At 48.9% G+C, this 16,687-nt stretch overlaps 1 protein-coding gene across 1 annotated transcript; it reads left to right on the top strand.

Annotated features, from left to right (window-relative positions):
• Window positions 1-1,800: 1,800 nt before the first annotated feature.
• Window positions 1,801-16,419, top strand: FIESC28_07165 (uncharacterized protein; the record flags this gene model as incomplete). Its single annotated transcript, XM_031161306.1, has 3 exons — window positions 1,801-2,756; window positions 2,804-16,223; window positions 16,282-16,419. The coding sequence occupies 3 exons, from the start codon at window positions 1,801-1,803 to the stop codon at window positions 16,417-16,419; spliced, it is 14,514 nt and encodes a 4,837-aa protein (XP_031014639.1).
• Between the last annotated feature and the right edge of the window lie 268 nt (window positions 16,420-16,687).

Below are 16,687 nucleotides of genomic sequence, written 5' to 3' on the forward strand. Positions count from 1 at the left end.
ATGGTATATATCACACTGTCATACATACCTACCTAGTTTCTTACTCAATATCATCCCACGCATATTCTCTATCCCCACCGCACCTTCCCATCTATGTATGGCATCCATCTCGTAACCCAATTCATTCTGGCTCTTCTCTTCTATGACTCGACCCCAGCACCATACGGACTTATATTCGCCGGAACATCGGCAAGGTTCCTGTGGGCGATGGTCCGTGTCTGATATAGGATGGTAACGGAGTTGTTTCTGTTACAGACAGACGAGCGCACCGGCCAAGCAGATGTGACTTCGACGGATGTCGCAAGCGAAAGTTATTTGTCAGAAATGGGGCTCCCTTTATCTCGGGGCGACCCGTTGAGGATCCGTCGCCTGCATAACCAGAAGCAACTTCAATGTCAATTACCAAACCAACCGGGTGCTGGGACTTGAAGATGATCTTCGAGTGCAGTTGCTTGCCATGCAACCAGCGTTGCTTCGTTTCTGACCTCAGCCTCAATCCTACAACTGTTTTTATTTCAATAGCCGCCGTGAGCGTTTCTACCCAACGGCCTGTCAGGTACATTACGTTCTTGGAACCCTCCACTGAGCCTCTTGGAGTGCCAAGAGGAACCAGCCTTTCCCTTGTCGGGGTTGGTTCGTCGATCTAACGTCCAGTGTGATCAAGCGAGCTACCCAATACGGAATCACGAATTTTTATAAGCCCATCATATGCGCTTCCCAGCAGGTGGTGAGAAAAATCACTCTTCGTGATCTGTTCTGCACTGTTGGGTCCAGGTTCGAACAAGATTTGAATGGACCGAAGAAGCCAGCGTTCAAGTGAGTTCGTCATATTTTGAGGCCCAAGTAGATGGGGACCAAGTCGTGACGCAATCCATCGAGCAGCTCTGCTCATTTGACACCAGACGTCAGTCGTATTGTCAGTGAAAGAACCCGCGTACCCACGCCGTACGTACCCTGGAACAGTACCAGCACCCTACAATTTTAGCATAAGCCTAATAAGGTATTCCATTGTGTTCCTAACGGCAAAGAGGTCCACCATACGGAAACAGAAGTCGTGATATCGGCTCACACCACTTCACTTGTACCATTCAAACGCGACGCCACATCAACAACATCAAGTCAGGGTCTTGACTTTTATCTCACTTGGACCGGGTACATGCCTTACCAGCCCCTCCTTTCATCTTGTCATGGCTACTAACCATGCACATGCAGAACACTATTATAGCCGGGTTTTGCTTGTCCCTGCTACTCTCGCGAGTCGATGAGTAATTAATCGACGCTGACAGGCTGGATTATCCCATCATCCACACGCCCCCCTCGAACAACCATTTTACCTGCCACGCCTTGAGCTTTGCTTTGGCGAATCATTGTGACGCCGATTCTAATACAGCTTGCGGTCGTTTCTTTGCCTCAATTCCAATTCGCAGCTTGTCTGTTTTGTACCCCGGCTGAAGCCCACTCATCCCGAGTCTTGGCTCCGCGTGGTCGTTGAGTGATCAAAGCAGCCTGATGTAAGTCCACTCTATTTTCGCTACTAGCAGTTTGCCTGTGATTCATGCGCCAGGATGAAGCTTCTGGCTGACCAAAATATTCCCTAAAAGGGCCATATCTACTGCATGCACACACCTCCAACATTACCGCTACCGTTGGCGTTGATTATTACTGGCGCCGTTGGTTACCCGCAACCACCCTCCATCACTGCTATCACTACTAGCACTATCGTCCTCTTCGTTTGAAAGCATCATCGTTGTAATTAACTCAATTTTCAGTTCGCCAACAAGCTGACGGGCTAAAGAAACAATGGAGCTCACCGGGCTCTCAATCATCAACGCCCAGGCATCTAGACAGCCTGGGCCAAACCTCTTACACGAGCTGGTTAACCCTTCTGGTCAACAAGCTGCCCTGGATTACATGGGAAACAATGAGCGTTCGAATTTCACATATGATCAGCTGCATGAAGCTGCAGCATCCCTCGCCATTCGCATAACCAACGTTTCGGGCAGTGTGAATGGGCAGTTTGTTGTTCCTGTTCTCATTCACCAGTCCCCTTCCCTCTATATCTCCCTCCTAGCCATTCTGAAAGCTGGAGGAGCCTTCTGCCCCTTGAACGTTGATGCACCGCCGGAGCGAGTGAAATTCATTCTTGGCGATGTAGCCGCAACAGTGGTGCTGGTATCAAGAGAGCTTGCATCTGAGATACCTAATGATATCAGTGCAACTGTAATCATAGTTGACGAGGATGGAAACCAAAGTAGCCCTCCGACGCCAACTGGAACAAACCTTCGAATTCCCAAGCCGGAAGACCTGGCATATGTCATGTACACGTCGGGATCAACAGGAACACCGAAAGGTGTGGGAATTTCACATGATGCTGCTACACAGGCTCTTATTGCCCATGATAGACACATACCCCCGTTCTCGCGCTTTCTGCAGTTCGCAGCACCAACATTTGATGTCTCTGTTTTTGAAATTTTCTTTCCATTGATCAGGGGTGCAACTCTAGTCAGCGTCCGAAGAGTAGAGATGTTGGACGATCTTCCTGGAGTGCTCCGTACTATGCAGGTAGATGCTTGCGAGCTCACGCCAACAGTCGCTGGGAGTCTGTTGCGAAAGAGGGAAAACGCACCGGACCTCAAAGTACTTCTAACTATTGGAGAAATGCTCAACGCACCAGTCGTGGAGGAGTTTGGAGGCGACGAGAACAGACCAAGCATGCTCTGGGCAATGTACGGTCCAACTGAAGCAACTATTCACTGGTAGGTTGAAATATTCTAGCCGATGTTCAGTGCTAACCTGCTCAAAGTACCCTCCAAACGGCCTTTTCTTCTGATTCTTCGACGGGAAACATTGGTGTGCCACTTGACACCGTCTCATGTTTTATCATTGCAATTCCGGAATTGGATACTGAACAATCCGAGATAAGAATTCTTCCACAAGGGGAGGTTGGAGAGCTTGCCGTGGGTGGTTATCAGTTAGCGACTGGCTATATCAACCGACCTGAACAAACAAACTCGGTCTTTGTTGACTCACCATTTGGCCGTATTTATCGTACAGGTGACAAGGCCAGGCTACTTCCAAACGGCAAGCTTGAATGTTTCGGTCGACTATCAGACGGTCAAGTTAAGCTTCGAGGACAACGGTTAGAACTTGGAGAGGTGGAACAAGCTGTCCTTCGAACATCGGGATGCCACAGTGCTGTCGCAGCGGTAGTGAGATCAATCCTGGTGGTGTTCTGCGCCGTGGATGCCGGAGTCACTGAAGATGCTGTTCTAAAGCATTGTGCAGACTGGCTACCACAGTACATGGTTCCTGGAGAAGTGGTTTTGATGTCTGAATTTCCCCGACTACCCAGTGGAAAAGTCGACAGAAAAAAGCTCAAGACTGAATATGAGGAACACAAAGAAGCAATTTCAGAAGTCACCTGGGACTCGGAACCTGTGGATGAGTTCGAGTCAGAGATTTTGGAAATCGTGTCTCGTGTTATGAATTTCAAAGTCAACAAGTCCACCCCTATCAGCGCCGCTGGGATGGATTCTCTCAGTGCAATCAAGCTTGCCTCTAGCCTTCGAAATTCAGGTTTTGCTATTGATACGACTATCTTGCTGAAGGCAAAAACCATGTTCGATATTGTATTCTCTGCCAGGAGGCAAGTGCAAAATCAAACTGTCAGCTCACAACCAGTTGATATGACCCTCTCATTAGACCTCGACCGGCTTCTGCAGCAAAACGCCACCTTGGCCCATATGAGTGACTTGGTCGAAGATGTGGTACCATGTACCCCGTTGCAGGCGGCTATGCTGGCTGAAACATCCCAGAACCCAACTGCCTACTGCAACCAGGTGGAGCTCAGTATCCCCAAGAGCTACTCTGTTGATCAGATACGTGAAACGTTCACTGAACTGTCGCAGAGAAATCCAATTCTACGCTCAGGATTCGTGGTTGCAGATGGGCGATTTGTCACGGTGTTGTACAAGAAACTCCGCCCTGAGCAAATAAGAATTGTTGATCAGATAAAAACTGACCTCACACTTTCATCACCCCAGGAGTTTTGTTCTCCCATGTCACTTCAGATCCATGGAGATGCCACAGATGGAGATTGCCGTGTCTTTTTACAGATACATCACTCACTATATGATGGTTGGTCTATGGATGTCCTCCTTTCTGATTGGTCAAGACTGCTGTTGCAAGAATTGGTACCAGAACATCCACCATTTCGGGAGGTCATTGACTTTTACCATACTCTGCAGACAGATGATGCTGCACGAGTGTTTTGGACCGAGCACCTTACTGGATGGAAACAAACACCACTCCCCAAGTTACGTGAAAAGTTTGTTTACTCATGCGAAATCCTGTCGTATCGAAGGCCTATGTCACTCCCTCGCAACAGGGTTAATGGCGAGGCCCAGAAGAATGGGTTTAGCCCTCAAGTTCTGTTTCAGGCATCACTGGCTCTGTTATGGATGAGTGTCACCGGGGCTCGCGATATCACGATCGGTTCGGTGACATCTGGAAGGACTATTCCGGTGACAGGCATTGAGCAGATCGTTGGCCCTTGCATTGCTTCCCTGCCTGTCCGAGTAGATTTCGACAAGATTTCTATCGTCCTCGACCTCCTCAATAGCCTACACTCCAGCAACAGAAAGATCATGCAACACTGCGCAGTCTCCTTGTCAGAGATCAAGAAATTACTTGGTTTACATCCAGCAGAGAGCCTATACGATATACTGTTTGTCTACCAGGAATCGCTTACTAGCTCTGAACGTACTCACAACGTGGTCAAGGAAACTGGCCATCTTGACCGCTCGGAAACGCCCATTCTGTTCGAGGTCGAGCCAGAAGGGGATGGGTTCACGTTACAAGTCACGTATCATGAGTCGGTTTTATTGCCAACGACAGTCCAGCACCTGGCGGATCAATTTGAGGCGTTGGCTCTATCAATCTTGGAAGGATCTACCCAGGAGATCAAATCGACGTTGAGAAATCTAAATTGCATTCCATCTATCGACAATGTCAATGCCACTCCGCCTCAAGAAGTTCCTGATCTAGGTCGACAATTCGAGGATGTAGTCCGCAGAAGTCCTGACGCGGACGCGATGCTTTTTGCTTCCTCTCTGGAGGCTACGAGTCACACTACTTGGTCATTCCAAGAGCTGAACGATCGCGCAAATCAGATTGCGCATTATTTAAAAAGCTGCGGTATCGATGTCGGCCAAGTTATCGCCATTGTTATGGAAAAGTCGCCTACTCTGTACGCGTCAATCTTGGCTATCGTCAAGTGTGGCTGTGGTTATCTACCCATTCTGCCCTCAACACCTCAGGCCCGTACTCGCGACATCTTGATACAAGCTGATATCAAGCATTGTCTGGTAGATTGTGCCTCATGCGACCAAATACCATCTGTCTCTGGATTATCAATACTCACCGTTGATATCAACTTGGTTAATGAACTTTCCACGGCCAATCTCAGTACCGAAGTAAATGGGCTTCGACTTGCGTACGTCATTTACACATCTGGAACGACAGGAACTCCTAAAGGTGTCGCCATCCAACAGCAGAGCATTGTAGCGAACATCGTACATCTCGAGGCAACCTACCCCAAGCCTTCCAGCTCACAAGGGCGGCTTCTTCAAGCATGCTCTCAAGCGTTCGATGTGTCTGTTTTCGAAATATTCTACACATGGTATGCCGGTATGTGTCTATGCGCAGGCGTTAACGACATCATTCTGGAGGATATCGAGCGTTCAATACGCGATCTTGGAATTACGCACCTCAGCATGACACCGACCGTGGCCACCCTCGTTGACCCTTCAAACGTTCCGAGCGTCGAGTTTCTTGTAACTGCTGGCGAACCTATGACACAGGCTGTGCACAAGAAATGGTACCGCCAGTTGTGGCAGGGCTACGGACCTTCTGAGACCACAAATATCTGCACAGTCAAGAAGATGACAGCAGATGATCACATTGAACATTTAGGACATGTCTTCCCCAATACCTCTGTTGTAGTTCTATCCCCAGAGACTCTTGACACGGTGCCCATCAACTGGGTGGGGGAATTCTGCTTTGGCGGTGCCCAAGTCGCTCAAGGCTATCTCAATATGTCGGAGCTTACGGAGCAAAAGTTTATCCAACATCCACAGTATGGGAGGCTTTACAGATCTGGAGATATGGGACGAATGCTTCCTGACGGTTCGTTGGTCATATTGGGTCGTATTGATGATCAAGTGAAGTTGAGAGGTCAGCGAATTGAGACAGGCGAGATCAACAGCACCGTTACCATGGCTGGATTCGCATCCGCAGCTGCCACCATTTTGGTGCAACGTGATGAAGGTTCTGCCAAACAGTTGGCTCTTTTCTTTGTACCTCGGCATGGCCCTACGGAGCCTTTTGTGCTAGAGGTTGATGATGAAACGCAACGTTCTCTGGCTGCGCACCTGCAATCACGCCTGCCCGGATACATGGTACCATCCTATCTTATCCCAGTTTCTTCAATGCCGATGACATCCAGCGGAAAGATAGACAAGCGCCGGCTACAGGCTTGTTTCAACGCGCTGGACCGGCATCATCTCGAGAAGATCTCCAGCTCTTCCAGCTCTGCTTCGGATGAAGGTGGCTGGAGTCGAATGGACTTGCTTATCGCGGAGGCTATTGCCGAATCTGCAACAGTGTCTATGAAAGACTTCGGAAGATGGACATCCTTCACTCTTCTCGGAATAGATTCCATCTCTGCGATTGATCTTGCTCGTGTTATCAGTTCCAAGGTGGTGGCTCGAGTTGCAGTGTCTGATATTCTACGTAACCCAACAATTGCACAACTGGCGCGATGCCTGGAAGAGAAGACTTCAAACCAAGGGACCGAAAGCCTCATCAAGGTCAAGGAGTTCTTCCCGGCCGCTTTTATTACCTCAATGGAAGAGCTCTTCATGGAGGAGTCAAAGACCATCAAAGCGGTTCTACCTTGCACGCCTTTACAGGAAGCCATGCTTTCTCGAGGACAGAAAGGATACTACAACAAAGTTCTCTTACGTCTGAAAGCAGGATCGGAAGCAATTCGATCATACTGGGAAATATTGTTCAAAAGACATGATATCCTCCGGACCTGTTTCGCTACAACGACAGACTCTAAACGTGCTATCGCTCAAATTGTCATTGAAAAATGGGAAATCCCTTGGAGAACATTTGATATCAATGAACCATCCTTCGATGGGGCAATCGAAGAACACCTCAAGTCTCTGCCTGATCCAGTTGACTCTAGGATTCCGCCTGTGTCTCTAGGTCTTCTCCGATATCGAGGCTCCGAGTTCCTGTCATTCATATGCCACCACGCGCTCTATGATGGCGTAGCGATGGAGAGACTTCTGAAAGAAGTAGAGGCACTGGCGTCTGGCGAGAACCTACCACCTCCAGTGTCTTACAAGGAGTTCCTGGGCATCTCGACCGATCTACCGGCGGATACTGAGGAGTTCTGGCAACACCACTTCCGAGACTATAGGGCATCGTCGATTTTCCCTCAGTCAAGTTCGAGCGAGATTGATCAGAGTACCTGCACCACCTCCCTGGATATGCCCTTGAACGACCTACATGGGCGTCTCCGCGATTTTGGCACGACGCTGCTTTCTGTTTGTCAAGCAAGTTGGGCCACTGTTCTCGCGATGGCCCACCGACGATCCGATGTCTGCTTTGGGAATGTTATGAGCGGCCGTACGTTAGATATTGACGGACTGGACAGGCTTGTGGCACCGTGCTTCAATACCATCCCTATTCGAGTTGACTTGCCAGGGATGTCAAGCAACATTGATATGGTCCGGCACTTACAAATGCTGAACACCGAGCTGCTCACGTATCAATTCACGCCTCTACGCCTCATACAGCGTAGTATCAATCGCACTGGTAAACACATCTTTGATACACTGTTGCTACTACAAAAGCCGTTACAAGATATCGACCAGAATGTCTGGACACTCGAAGGAGACTCCGGAGACATGGACATTCCCTTAGTGTGTGAAGTAGTTCCCTGCCCAGGACTGAATTCACTTGTGATCAACCTCCATCGCGACATGAGCATTGTAACTGAGGAGGTTGCCACCGCCATGGCTGATATGTTCAAGATCATACTGAAAGCTATTCTGGCAACTCCCCATTCGAAGCCAATGGCTGCAACAGACCTCCCTGACAACTTGCGATTGATATTGAAGCAACTGGAACCCCGGCACGAAAAGAAAGAGGCTGCAGGGCCTATTTCTGATAAGGAAGAATGGAGCCAAGTTGAGCTGGAAGTCCGTCAAGTGCTGGCCAAACTCTCTGGAGTGAGCGAACAGCAAATCCATCGCCATACAACCATCTTTCAATTGGGTCTGGATAGTATCAACGCCGTTCAAGTGGCATCGATTCTACGTCAGAGCGGATTTGTGATTTCCGCTTCTGATGTGATTGAGTGCCCTAGCTGCACCAAGATATCTGCGAAGCTGCTGGAGAACGGCTCTAAAGCAAAGAGCGAGTATGCAAAGAAATATGACCTTGAACAGTTCTCACGCCAGGTCTACCCAGAGGTTGTTGAACGCCTGTCCGAGACAACAATCGTTGAAACAATCCTTCCCTCCACGCCTGTACAATCTGCTATGCTGGCATCCTTCATACAGTCTGGAGGCGAACACTATCTCAATGCCATGGAGTACATTGTCACAGATGGAATTTCACTTGGGGATCTTGAAAAAGCCTGGCAGTTGCTCCATGAGCGACATCCTATGTTGAGGACTGGCTTCGTTCCCATTCAGCATGCGGACACCTCATTCGCCATGGTTAGATACACACCAGGCTCGATGGAGACGCCCTTAAGCGTTTCAGCATCTGATGATGATAACATGTCTGACCTTTTGCAACTGAAGGCTAGCATAAGCCAGGATTTTCTTGCTGCTTTGCACCATCCCCTTTGGACAGTATTTCTGGCCGAGACGCCTGAAGGGACTTCCATGAGGCTCATTGTTCACCATGCTCTTTACGATGCACCCGCACTTCAATTGATGCTCGATGACCTTAATCGATTTGTCAAGAACGAGCAACTGTCGCCAATCTCTAGAATTGAGCCTGCGGTGTCTGCCATCATGAGTAACTCACTGGACGACCAAGAATCTGAGAAGGCTTTCTGGGAGGCCAAAGCGAGTAGCTGTGTTGTCAACAAGTTTCCATTGATGACACCGCTGCACGTTGAAAGCCGATGCGTATTGGCAGACGCAACCACGGCCTCCTTGTCGTTTATGACACTCAAGCAAGCTACCCAAGCATCAAATGTGACCATTCAAGCGGTCATCCAAGCGGCCTGGACCCGTGTTCTAGCTTCTTACCTTGGCGAGAACTCAGTAGTATTCGGCGTTGCACTATCTGGAAGAATGGCCGATGAGACGAGAGACGCTGCGTTCCCATGTCTCAATACTGTTCCTATTGTGGCTACCAATGTTCCATCCAATGCTGAGTTGGTCAGCCATATGATGAGCTACAACCAGCACCTTCATAAGCATCAGTTCTCGCCTCTCAACAGGGTTCAGAAATGGCTAGGTCATCCAGCCGGCCCTGTGTTTGACTCGCTTATTGCTTATCAGAAGATGCCTGCCGCCGAATCTTCTTTGCCATGGAAGTTGGTTAGTGACGAGGCAAGAGTCGAGTATTCGGTCTCGTTAGAGGTTGAGCCTAAAAGCAACGATGAGATTCGTCTTTGTATCACTTACTATGATGATATCCTTCCTCGCGAGCAAGCACAGCTTCTGATGAGACAATTCGATGCCTCGCTGAGCCACATCGTCTCCAATCCTTCCACCACTGAGGACGACGCGTTCAGCATTACATCTGACTTGTACTCTATTCTACCGCCCTCATCTCCAGTACTCGATGCCCCTGTGCAATTCCTTCACCAGTTCGTGGAGTTGAGAGCAGCTATGCATCCTCATAAACTTGCTCTTGAGTTTGTCTCAGCTTTTGACGGAGATATGTGCGTCAAGCAACAATGGGACTACCGCCAGCTCAATATTATGGGAAACAGAGTGGCAAACATACTGCAAGAAAAGTTCACTCCCGGTAGCATCGTTGCAATTCACTTTGAAAAGTGCCCTGAAGCTTACTTTTCGATCCTCGGTATTCTTAAAGCTGGTTGTTCCTTTGTTGCCCTCGACCCATCAGCGCCAAAGGCTCGAAAACAGTTTATTGTTGAAGATTCGAAGGCACCTTGTCTCCTTACCAGACGTTCGGAACATCTTGACTTTGAAGCCAATACAGCCATTTTGGAACTTGACGTGGAGTCTCTGACAAACATGGAGCAAGAAGATCTTGCTTTCCAACCACAAATGTCTCCCTCAGACACCTGCTATTGCCTCTACACATCTGGAACTACAGGGACTCCCAAGGGCTGCGAGATCACCCATGACAATGCTGTACAAGCGATGATGGCCTTCCAGGAGCTCTTCAAGGACCACTGGGATGATGAATCACGCTGGCTTCAATTTGCAGCACTGCACTTTGATGTCTCTGTTCTCGAGCAATATTGGAGCTGGTCTGTGGGCATGGCTGTTGTTGCTGCCCCGAAAGATCTCATCTTAGATGACCTGACAGGGTCCATCAACAAGCTTGGAATTACGCACATTGACCTGACACCAAGTCTGGCACGGTTGACTCATCCCAACGAGGTCCCTAGTCTTTGTCGTGGTGTCTTTATCACTGGAGGCGAACAGCTCAAGCAAGAGATTCTCGATGTTTGGGGACCAGAAGGCGTCATTTACAATGCCTACGGTCCAACAGAGGCCACTATTGGCGTCACTATGTTCCAACGCGTGCCCATCAATGGCCGACCCAGCAACATTGGAAAACAGTTCCCCAACGTTGGTTCGTTTGTGTTCAAACAAAACACGAATACACCAGTTCTACGCGGCGGTGTTGGCGAACTTTGTGTGTCAGGTAGGCTGGTCGGCAAAGGCTACCTAAACCGGCCTCAACTCACAGAAGAACGATTTCCCAGCCTCGAGGAGTTTGGTGAGAGGGTCTACAGAACTGGAGATCTCGTCCGTGTCCTTCACGATGGCTGCTTCGAGTTCCTCGGTCGGGCTGACGATCAAGTCAAGCTGCGAGGGCAACGGCTTGAAATTGCTGAGATCAACCACATCATACGTACAGACGTCAATGATATTCATGATGCTGCAACGATTGTGGCTCGTCATGGAACTAGTGGTAAGGATGTCTTGGTGGCATTTGTCGTTGGCAAGAATCCCATTAGACAGCCACTCGAAGTCATGCAGGACAGAGAAGGTCTAGCTGCTAAAGCAAAAGATGCCTGCCGTGCTAAGCTACCAGGATACATGGTGCCAACTTACATCCTCACCCTTCCGTATATCCCGCTTTCATCAAACAACAAGGCGGAGATTAAGGATCTGAAGAAGCTGTTCAATGAACTCGCTCCGGAAACGCTCATGGAGCTCTCACATGCCGCATCAGCTCCTGTTTCGCAAGGAGCCCAGAACGTTTTGGCTTTGATATGCGAGGCAATTGCGCAATTCAGTGGGATTAATAAAGATGATCTTTCACCTACAACAAGCATATTCGATGTCGGCGTCGACTCTATCACTGCACTCAGACTAGCCGCGCTCCTCAAATCTTGCGGCCTCCCAGCAGCATCTCCTGCTACATTGCTCAGAAACCCTATCATCGGTGACCTTGCGAACTGTCTTGCTAATACCGCCTCGACGCAACGACAGAAGCTTACTCGAGGAGCTGAACAGTCTATCCAAGCGTACGCCCATCGGCATCGTGGCTTAGTATGCCAGAGTCTCGGCGTTGAGCCAGCGGATATCGAGTATATCGCACCATGCTCACCATTGCAACAAGGAATCATTTCGCGATCCATCACGAGCAGCAAGCCTGGTGCTTACTTCAATGCATTCAAGCTGCAACTCCATCAGAAAACATCCGAATCAAAACTCGAACAGGCATGGAAAGACTTAGTCTCGTCAGAGAGCATCCTGAGAACTGTTTTCGTGCCTACGATGGATGGGTTCTTGCAGGTAGCGTTGAGGAACCCTACCTTCCCCTGGGTATCGAGTATCGTTGGCTCAGACGAAGAGGTTGGAGGTTATCTTGAAGAGCAAAAGGCGACTTGGATACAAAGAAACGAATCTTTGATCACGCAGCCATTTTTGTTGGCTTTTGTGGAAACACCTACATCAAGATTGCTTGTTATCTACATCTTCCATGCCCTTTATGATGGGAATAGTTTCGATCTCATGATGGGTAAGGTAGGTGCTAACTACACAGGGGTTGCTTCTTCTCAAGGGCCTTCATTCTATGAAGCCCTCGTGTCTGGTCCTTTATCAAGACATGACAGCTGTAGAAGTTTCTGGGAGAAGCACTTGGATGGTTGGGTCACCTCTCCGATCACAGCAAACGAGAACGGCGCATCCGACTCAGTTAGTGTCGCTGAGCGTGAGATGTCTATCGCGAGCCTCGAGGCGATTCGATCCTCGCAAAACGTTACACTTCAGGCTGTTGTAATGGCACTTTGGACTTCTGTGTTGCAGAACATGGTACAAAATCAAGTCACTATTGGCGTTGTCGTATCAGGTCGAGCGATTGATCTTCCAGGGGCCGAACATACCATTGGCCCTCTATTCAATACCGTCCCTTTCAATCGCCAGTACGTCCCACACGAGAATTGGAAATCGCTTGTACGTCGATGCCACGACTTCAATGCCTCAGTTCTGGACTTTCAACATATTCCCCTGAAGGAGATTCAGAAATGGTGCTCCCATAACAAAGCCCTGTTCGACAATCTCTTCACCTACCAGATTGAAGTAGACAATACTAATGGCCACGAGCTTCCATTTGAGATAGAGGATAGCGAGGCCATTCCCGACTATCCTCTCGCTCTAGAAGCTGTCTACACGCAACAAAGAAGGCTCCGGCTTACTCTTGTTGCGCAAGGACATGTAACTTCTTCGTCAGGCCTCCACCATCTCCTCAGTGAGATTGAACGTTTTGCAGACCTGGCGGCCAATTCTCCGGAGAGCGAGGTGCCTGTTCCTGAATTCAGGGAGATTCCAATCAGCGATGGTCGCAAGCAACCAGCCACAGGAGAGGCACAGAGTCGTTTTGAATGGACCATAGAGGCTCAAGAAATCCGAAACGAGATATCGCATTTGACCGACATTATACCCGAAGACATTGCCCAAGATATCTCTATCCTGGAACTCGGTCTTGACAGCATTGATGTGATCAAACTTTCAGCCAAGCTCAAGAAGAGGGGTATTAACCTGCCACCCTCACAAATCATGCGTCATCAGACAATTGCCAGGATGGCTACTGAGTTGACAAACCTCGCAACTGACTCGGCACACCCGGAAAACGAAGATTCCCTGACGCATATTAAAGACAGGTTACACAGGTATCTCGAAGCTTCAGGTATGGACATGAAAAACGTGGAATCTGTGCTACCGCCTACCCATCTCCAGGAGTCCATGATAGCCGGGATGGTCCAATCTGATTTTCAATCTTATTTCAACCATAATATTCTACGAATGTCTAATCAAGTTGATACCGCAGGCCTCGTTGAAGCCTGGCAGCAACTTATACACCAAACTCCGATCTTAAGGACCGGCTTTGTGCATGTCGAGAGTCAGGAGTTGGACATGACATATTGTCAAGTGGTGCACAAGTCGCTTGATATTGACTTTGAAGTGATGGAAATGCAAGACCTCGATGAGTTGCGTCAGGTCACCGATATTGCGACAGCTGTGGCTAGAGGTGGACAAGGAGAGAAGCATCTTTTCCAACTGAGACTGGCAAGCGTAGGCCAAGAAAGATACGTGGTTCTTTCAATGGCGCACGCCCTCTATGATGGATGGTCTTTGAGTACAATGTTCCAAGACCTCGAGGCACTATTGGGGGGGAGATCAATCATACGACCCTCAGTAGAGCCATTTATCACCAGAGTTTTGCATTCCACAACTCGCAAAGCTCGGGAATTCTGGACCCAATACTTGGAAGACGCTTCATCGTCGGTGGTTGAGACGAAGGCTTTGCTTCCAGCAGAAGAGACTACCGCTCAGCGGTTCGAGTCTGTGTCGACAATTACCCTATCAGATATCGACACAGCTTGCAAAAGGCTTTCCGTCAGTCTTCAGGTCTTTTGCCAGGCCTGTTGGTCTATCACTCTAGCACGCCAGATCAAGAGTACAGATGTGACGTTCGGCACCGTCCTATCTGGCAGGGATTTTGACGGAGCTGAAAGCCTGGTGTTTCCAACAATGAACACAGTTGCCCTACGTTGTATCCTCCATGGCTCAGCTCCTGAATTCCTACGTTACATGGAAGAAAACATGATTGACATTCGAGACTTCCAGCATTACCCCCTCAGCAAGGCTCAATCGGCCGTAAAGATTGGCGGACGGGATTTATTCAACACATTGTTCATACTTCAAAAATCACCGGCTTCGCGCGACCCGATGGACCATCCTCTATTAACCTCGGTTGAAGGGTCCTCGGCGACTGAATATCCTCTTTGCTTGGAAGCTGAACCCGTTTCTGACTCGTTAGTATGGAGGCTCGCAATCCAGCCCCAATGCAACTGGGACGGGGGTGCTCAAAGCCTTTTCGAGACGCTAGACAGTGTTATGAGCTTTCTTATGAAGCCAAATGCCCCCGAAATCCTATCATTTGGTGATCGTGGCGTATCGATCTGCGGTACCTCTCCAATCGTCTTGGCTGAGAGCATGGCTCTTGAGCACAATTCGATCATAGAATCGCCAACAGACGACAAGATTGAGTGGAGTCAAGTCGAAGAAGGAATTCGGGATATTCTTCATCAAGTCTCAAATGTTCCAATCTCTTCTATCAAGCGATCTGACAATCTGTATCACCTTGGCCTTGACTCGATCACCGCCATCAAAGTATCTTCTCTTCTGAGGATAGTGGGCATCGACCTCCGCCTACAAGATCTTATCCGATCTTCGAGCATCTCGGAAATGGCCCAAAAGGCTGAACACAAGCCAACGACGCCCTTGCAAATGCCAAAGACTGATGCAGGATGGAGTCCTCCCACTGACATTGACATAAACCAGCTACTTACTGAGAACGGCATCCGAAACGAAGAAGCAGAAGTCCTGCCAGCGTTACCGATGCAAGTTTACATGTTGACTGCGTGGCAACGCTCCAACGGATCCGTCTTCTTCCCAGAATTCCCTTGCAGAATCAATACCTCAGCTGGTATAGGAGGAATTCATGACGCTTGGAGCAAACTTGTGTCTGAAATACCACTTCTACGAACATGCTTCATTGCCACAAAGTCTCTGGCCATCCCCTTTATACAGGTTATTATGAAGAACCTTGTAGTTCCACTAACAGGAGCGCATGTGGGAGAGGAACCAAACTGCTGCACTCGGCCATTGATCGCGGGAAGTATTCAGCAGGAGAACCAAGATACATGGATCCTGCGTCTTAGACTACACCACGCTCTTTATGATGGAGTCAGTCTTCCAGCGTTGTTGCAACGATTCTCTGAGCTACTGAACGGTTCTACCAATACTGGCGATGTCGGGCTTTCTCCTTGGAAGCAGTTTGCCATGCGCCATACTACGGATGCAGCTCGTCTGGCGAGACAAGAGTTCTGGACATCGTACCTTAAGGGCGCGTCTCCCAATCCTATCATCACCAAGCCGGAAGTAGACGTCACAATGCGGACCTCGCATTTCGACAGTTCAGCGATCTCAGATATCAGTCAAATCCAGATCCTTGCCACACAGTCTGGCATTTCATTCCAATCTTTGTTTCTTTCAGCTTATGCGAGAGCACTCGCTAACCACAACAATGTCTCGGAAGTTGTGTTTGGCATGTACCTTGCTAATCGAGCCGCTGGCGAGAATCTCCCACAAACCTACCCCACCTTGAATCTAGTACCTCTGAGGGTTGACTCTCCCAACCGCCCTCTGGTTGTTGTTGCTGCAGACATCCAAAGAGATATTCATCAGATCACGTCTGAAGGGCGAGCAGACGCTGGTCTTTGGGAGATTGCACAATGGACGGGTATGCAAGTAACATCTTTTGTGAACTTTCTAAGCCTCTCGAGTAACGCCGACTCGATCAGCAACTCCATCAAGGTACTGTCTGAACAAGACACAGATGTCGCTGGCCACCATTGCGCGCCTGATCCTTTCGAGCTGTACCCCGTGGAAAGTATTGTCAAAAACGATATTCCGGTAAGTCGATTTGTGCCTGTTCAATTAGCCTTGCGATAACTAACATGCGGCGTCCTAGATGGCTATCGATGTCGAAGCCTCGATTAATGGCAAGAGTCTAAGCATAGGAGTTTTTGGTTCCCAGCAACAGATCTCTCATGATGAGGCTGTAACCTTGGTGGATGGCATTGCAAGAACATTGAGCGAGAACTCGTAGATAGAAGATCTAGAACAGGCGGCGTAATTATTTCACATCTGGCGTTGAGGGTTTTAGACTAGGCTTGATATTCTTGCAGATGGCGGACATAAAGCGGGCTTTGCATATAAATGATAACTATTTCTGTCTAACATATATTCCCGCACTGACTCCATAACTCCTGTGTAATGCTTCCGTTGGCCTCATCCATAGAGCCCCAAGACTTATGCTATCGAAAGTTGAATGAAAAGGCGAAAGAAAACAATGGGTCCAAAAAGGCATAATGGGT

Source organism: Fusarium coffeatum (genome assembly GCF_003316985.1).
Source record: "Fusarium coffeatum strain FIESC_28 chromosome Unknown BRIP53273_contig_157, whole genome shotgun sequence".
Taxonomy (NCBI): Eukaryota; Fungi; Ascomycota; class Sordariomycetes; order Hypocreales; family Nectriaceae; genus Fusarium; species Fusarium coffeatum.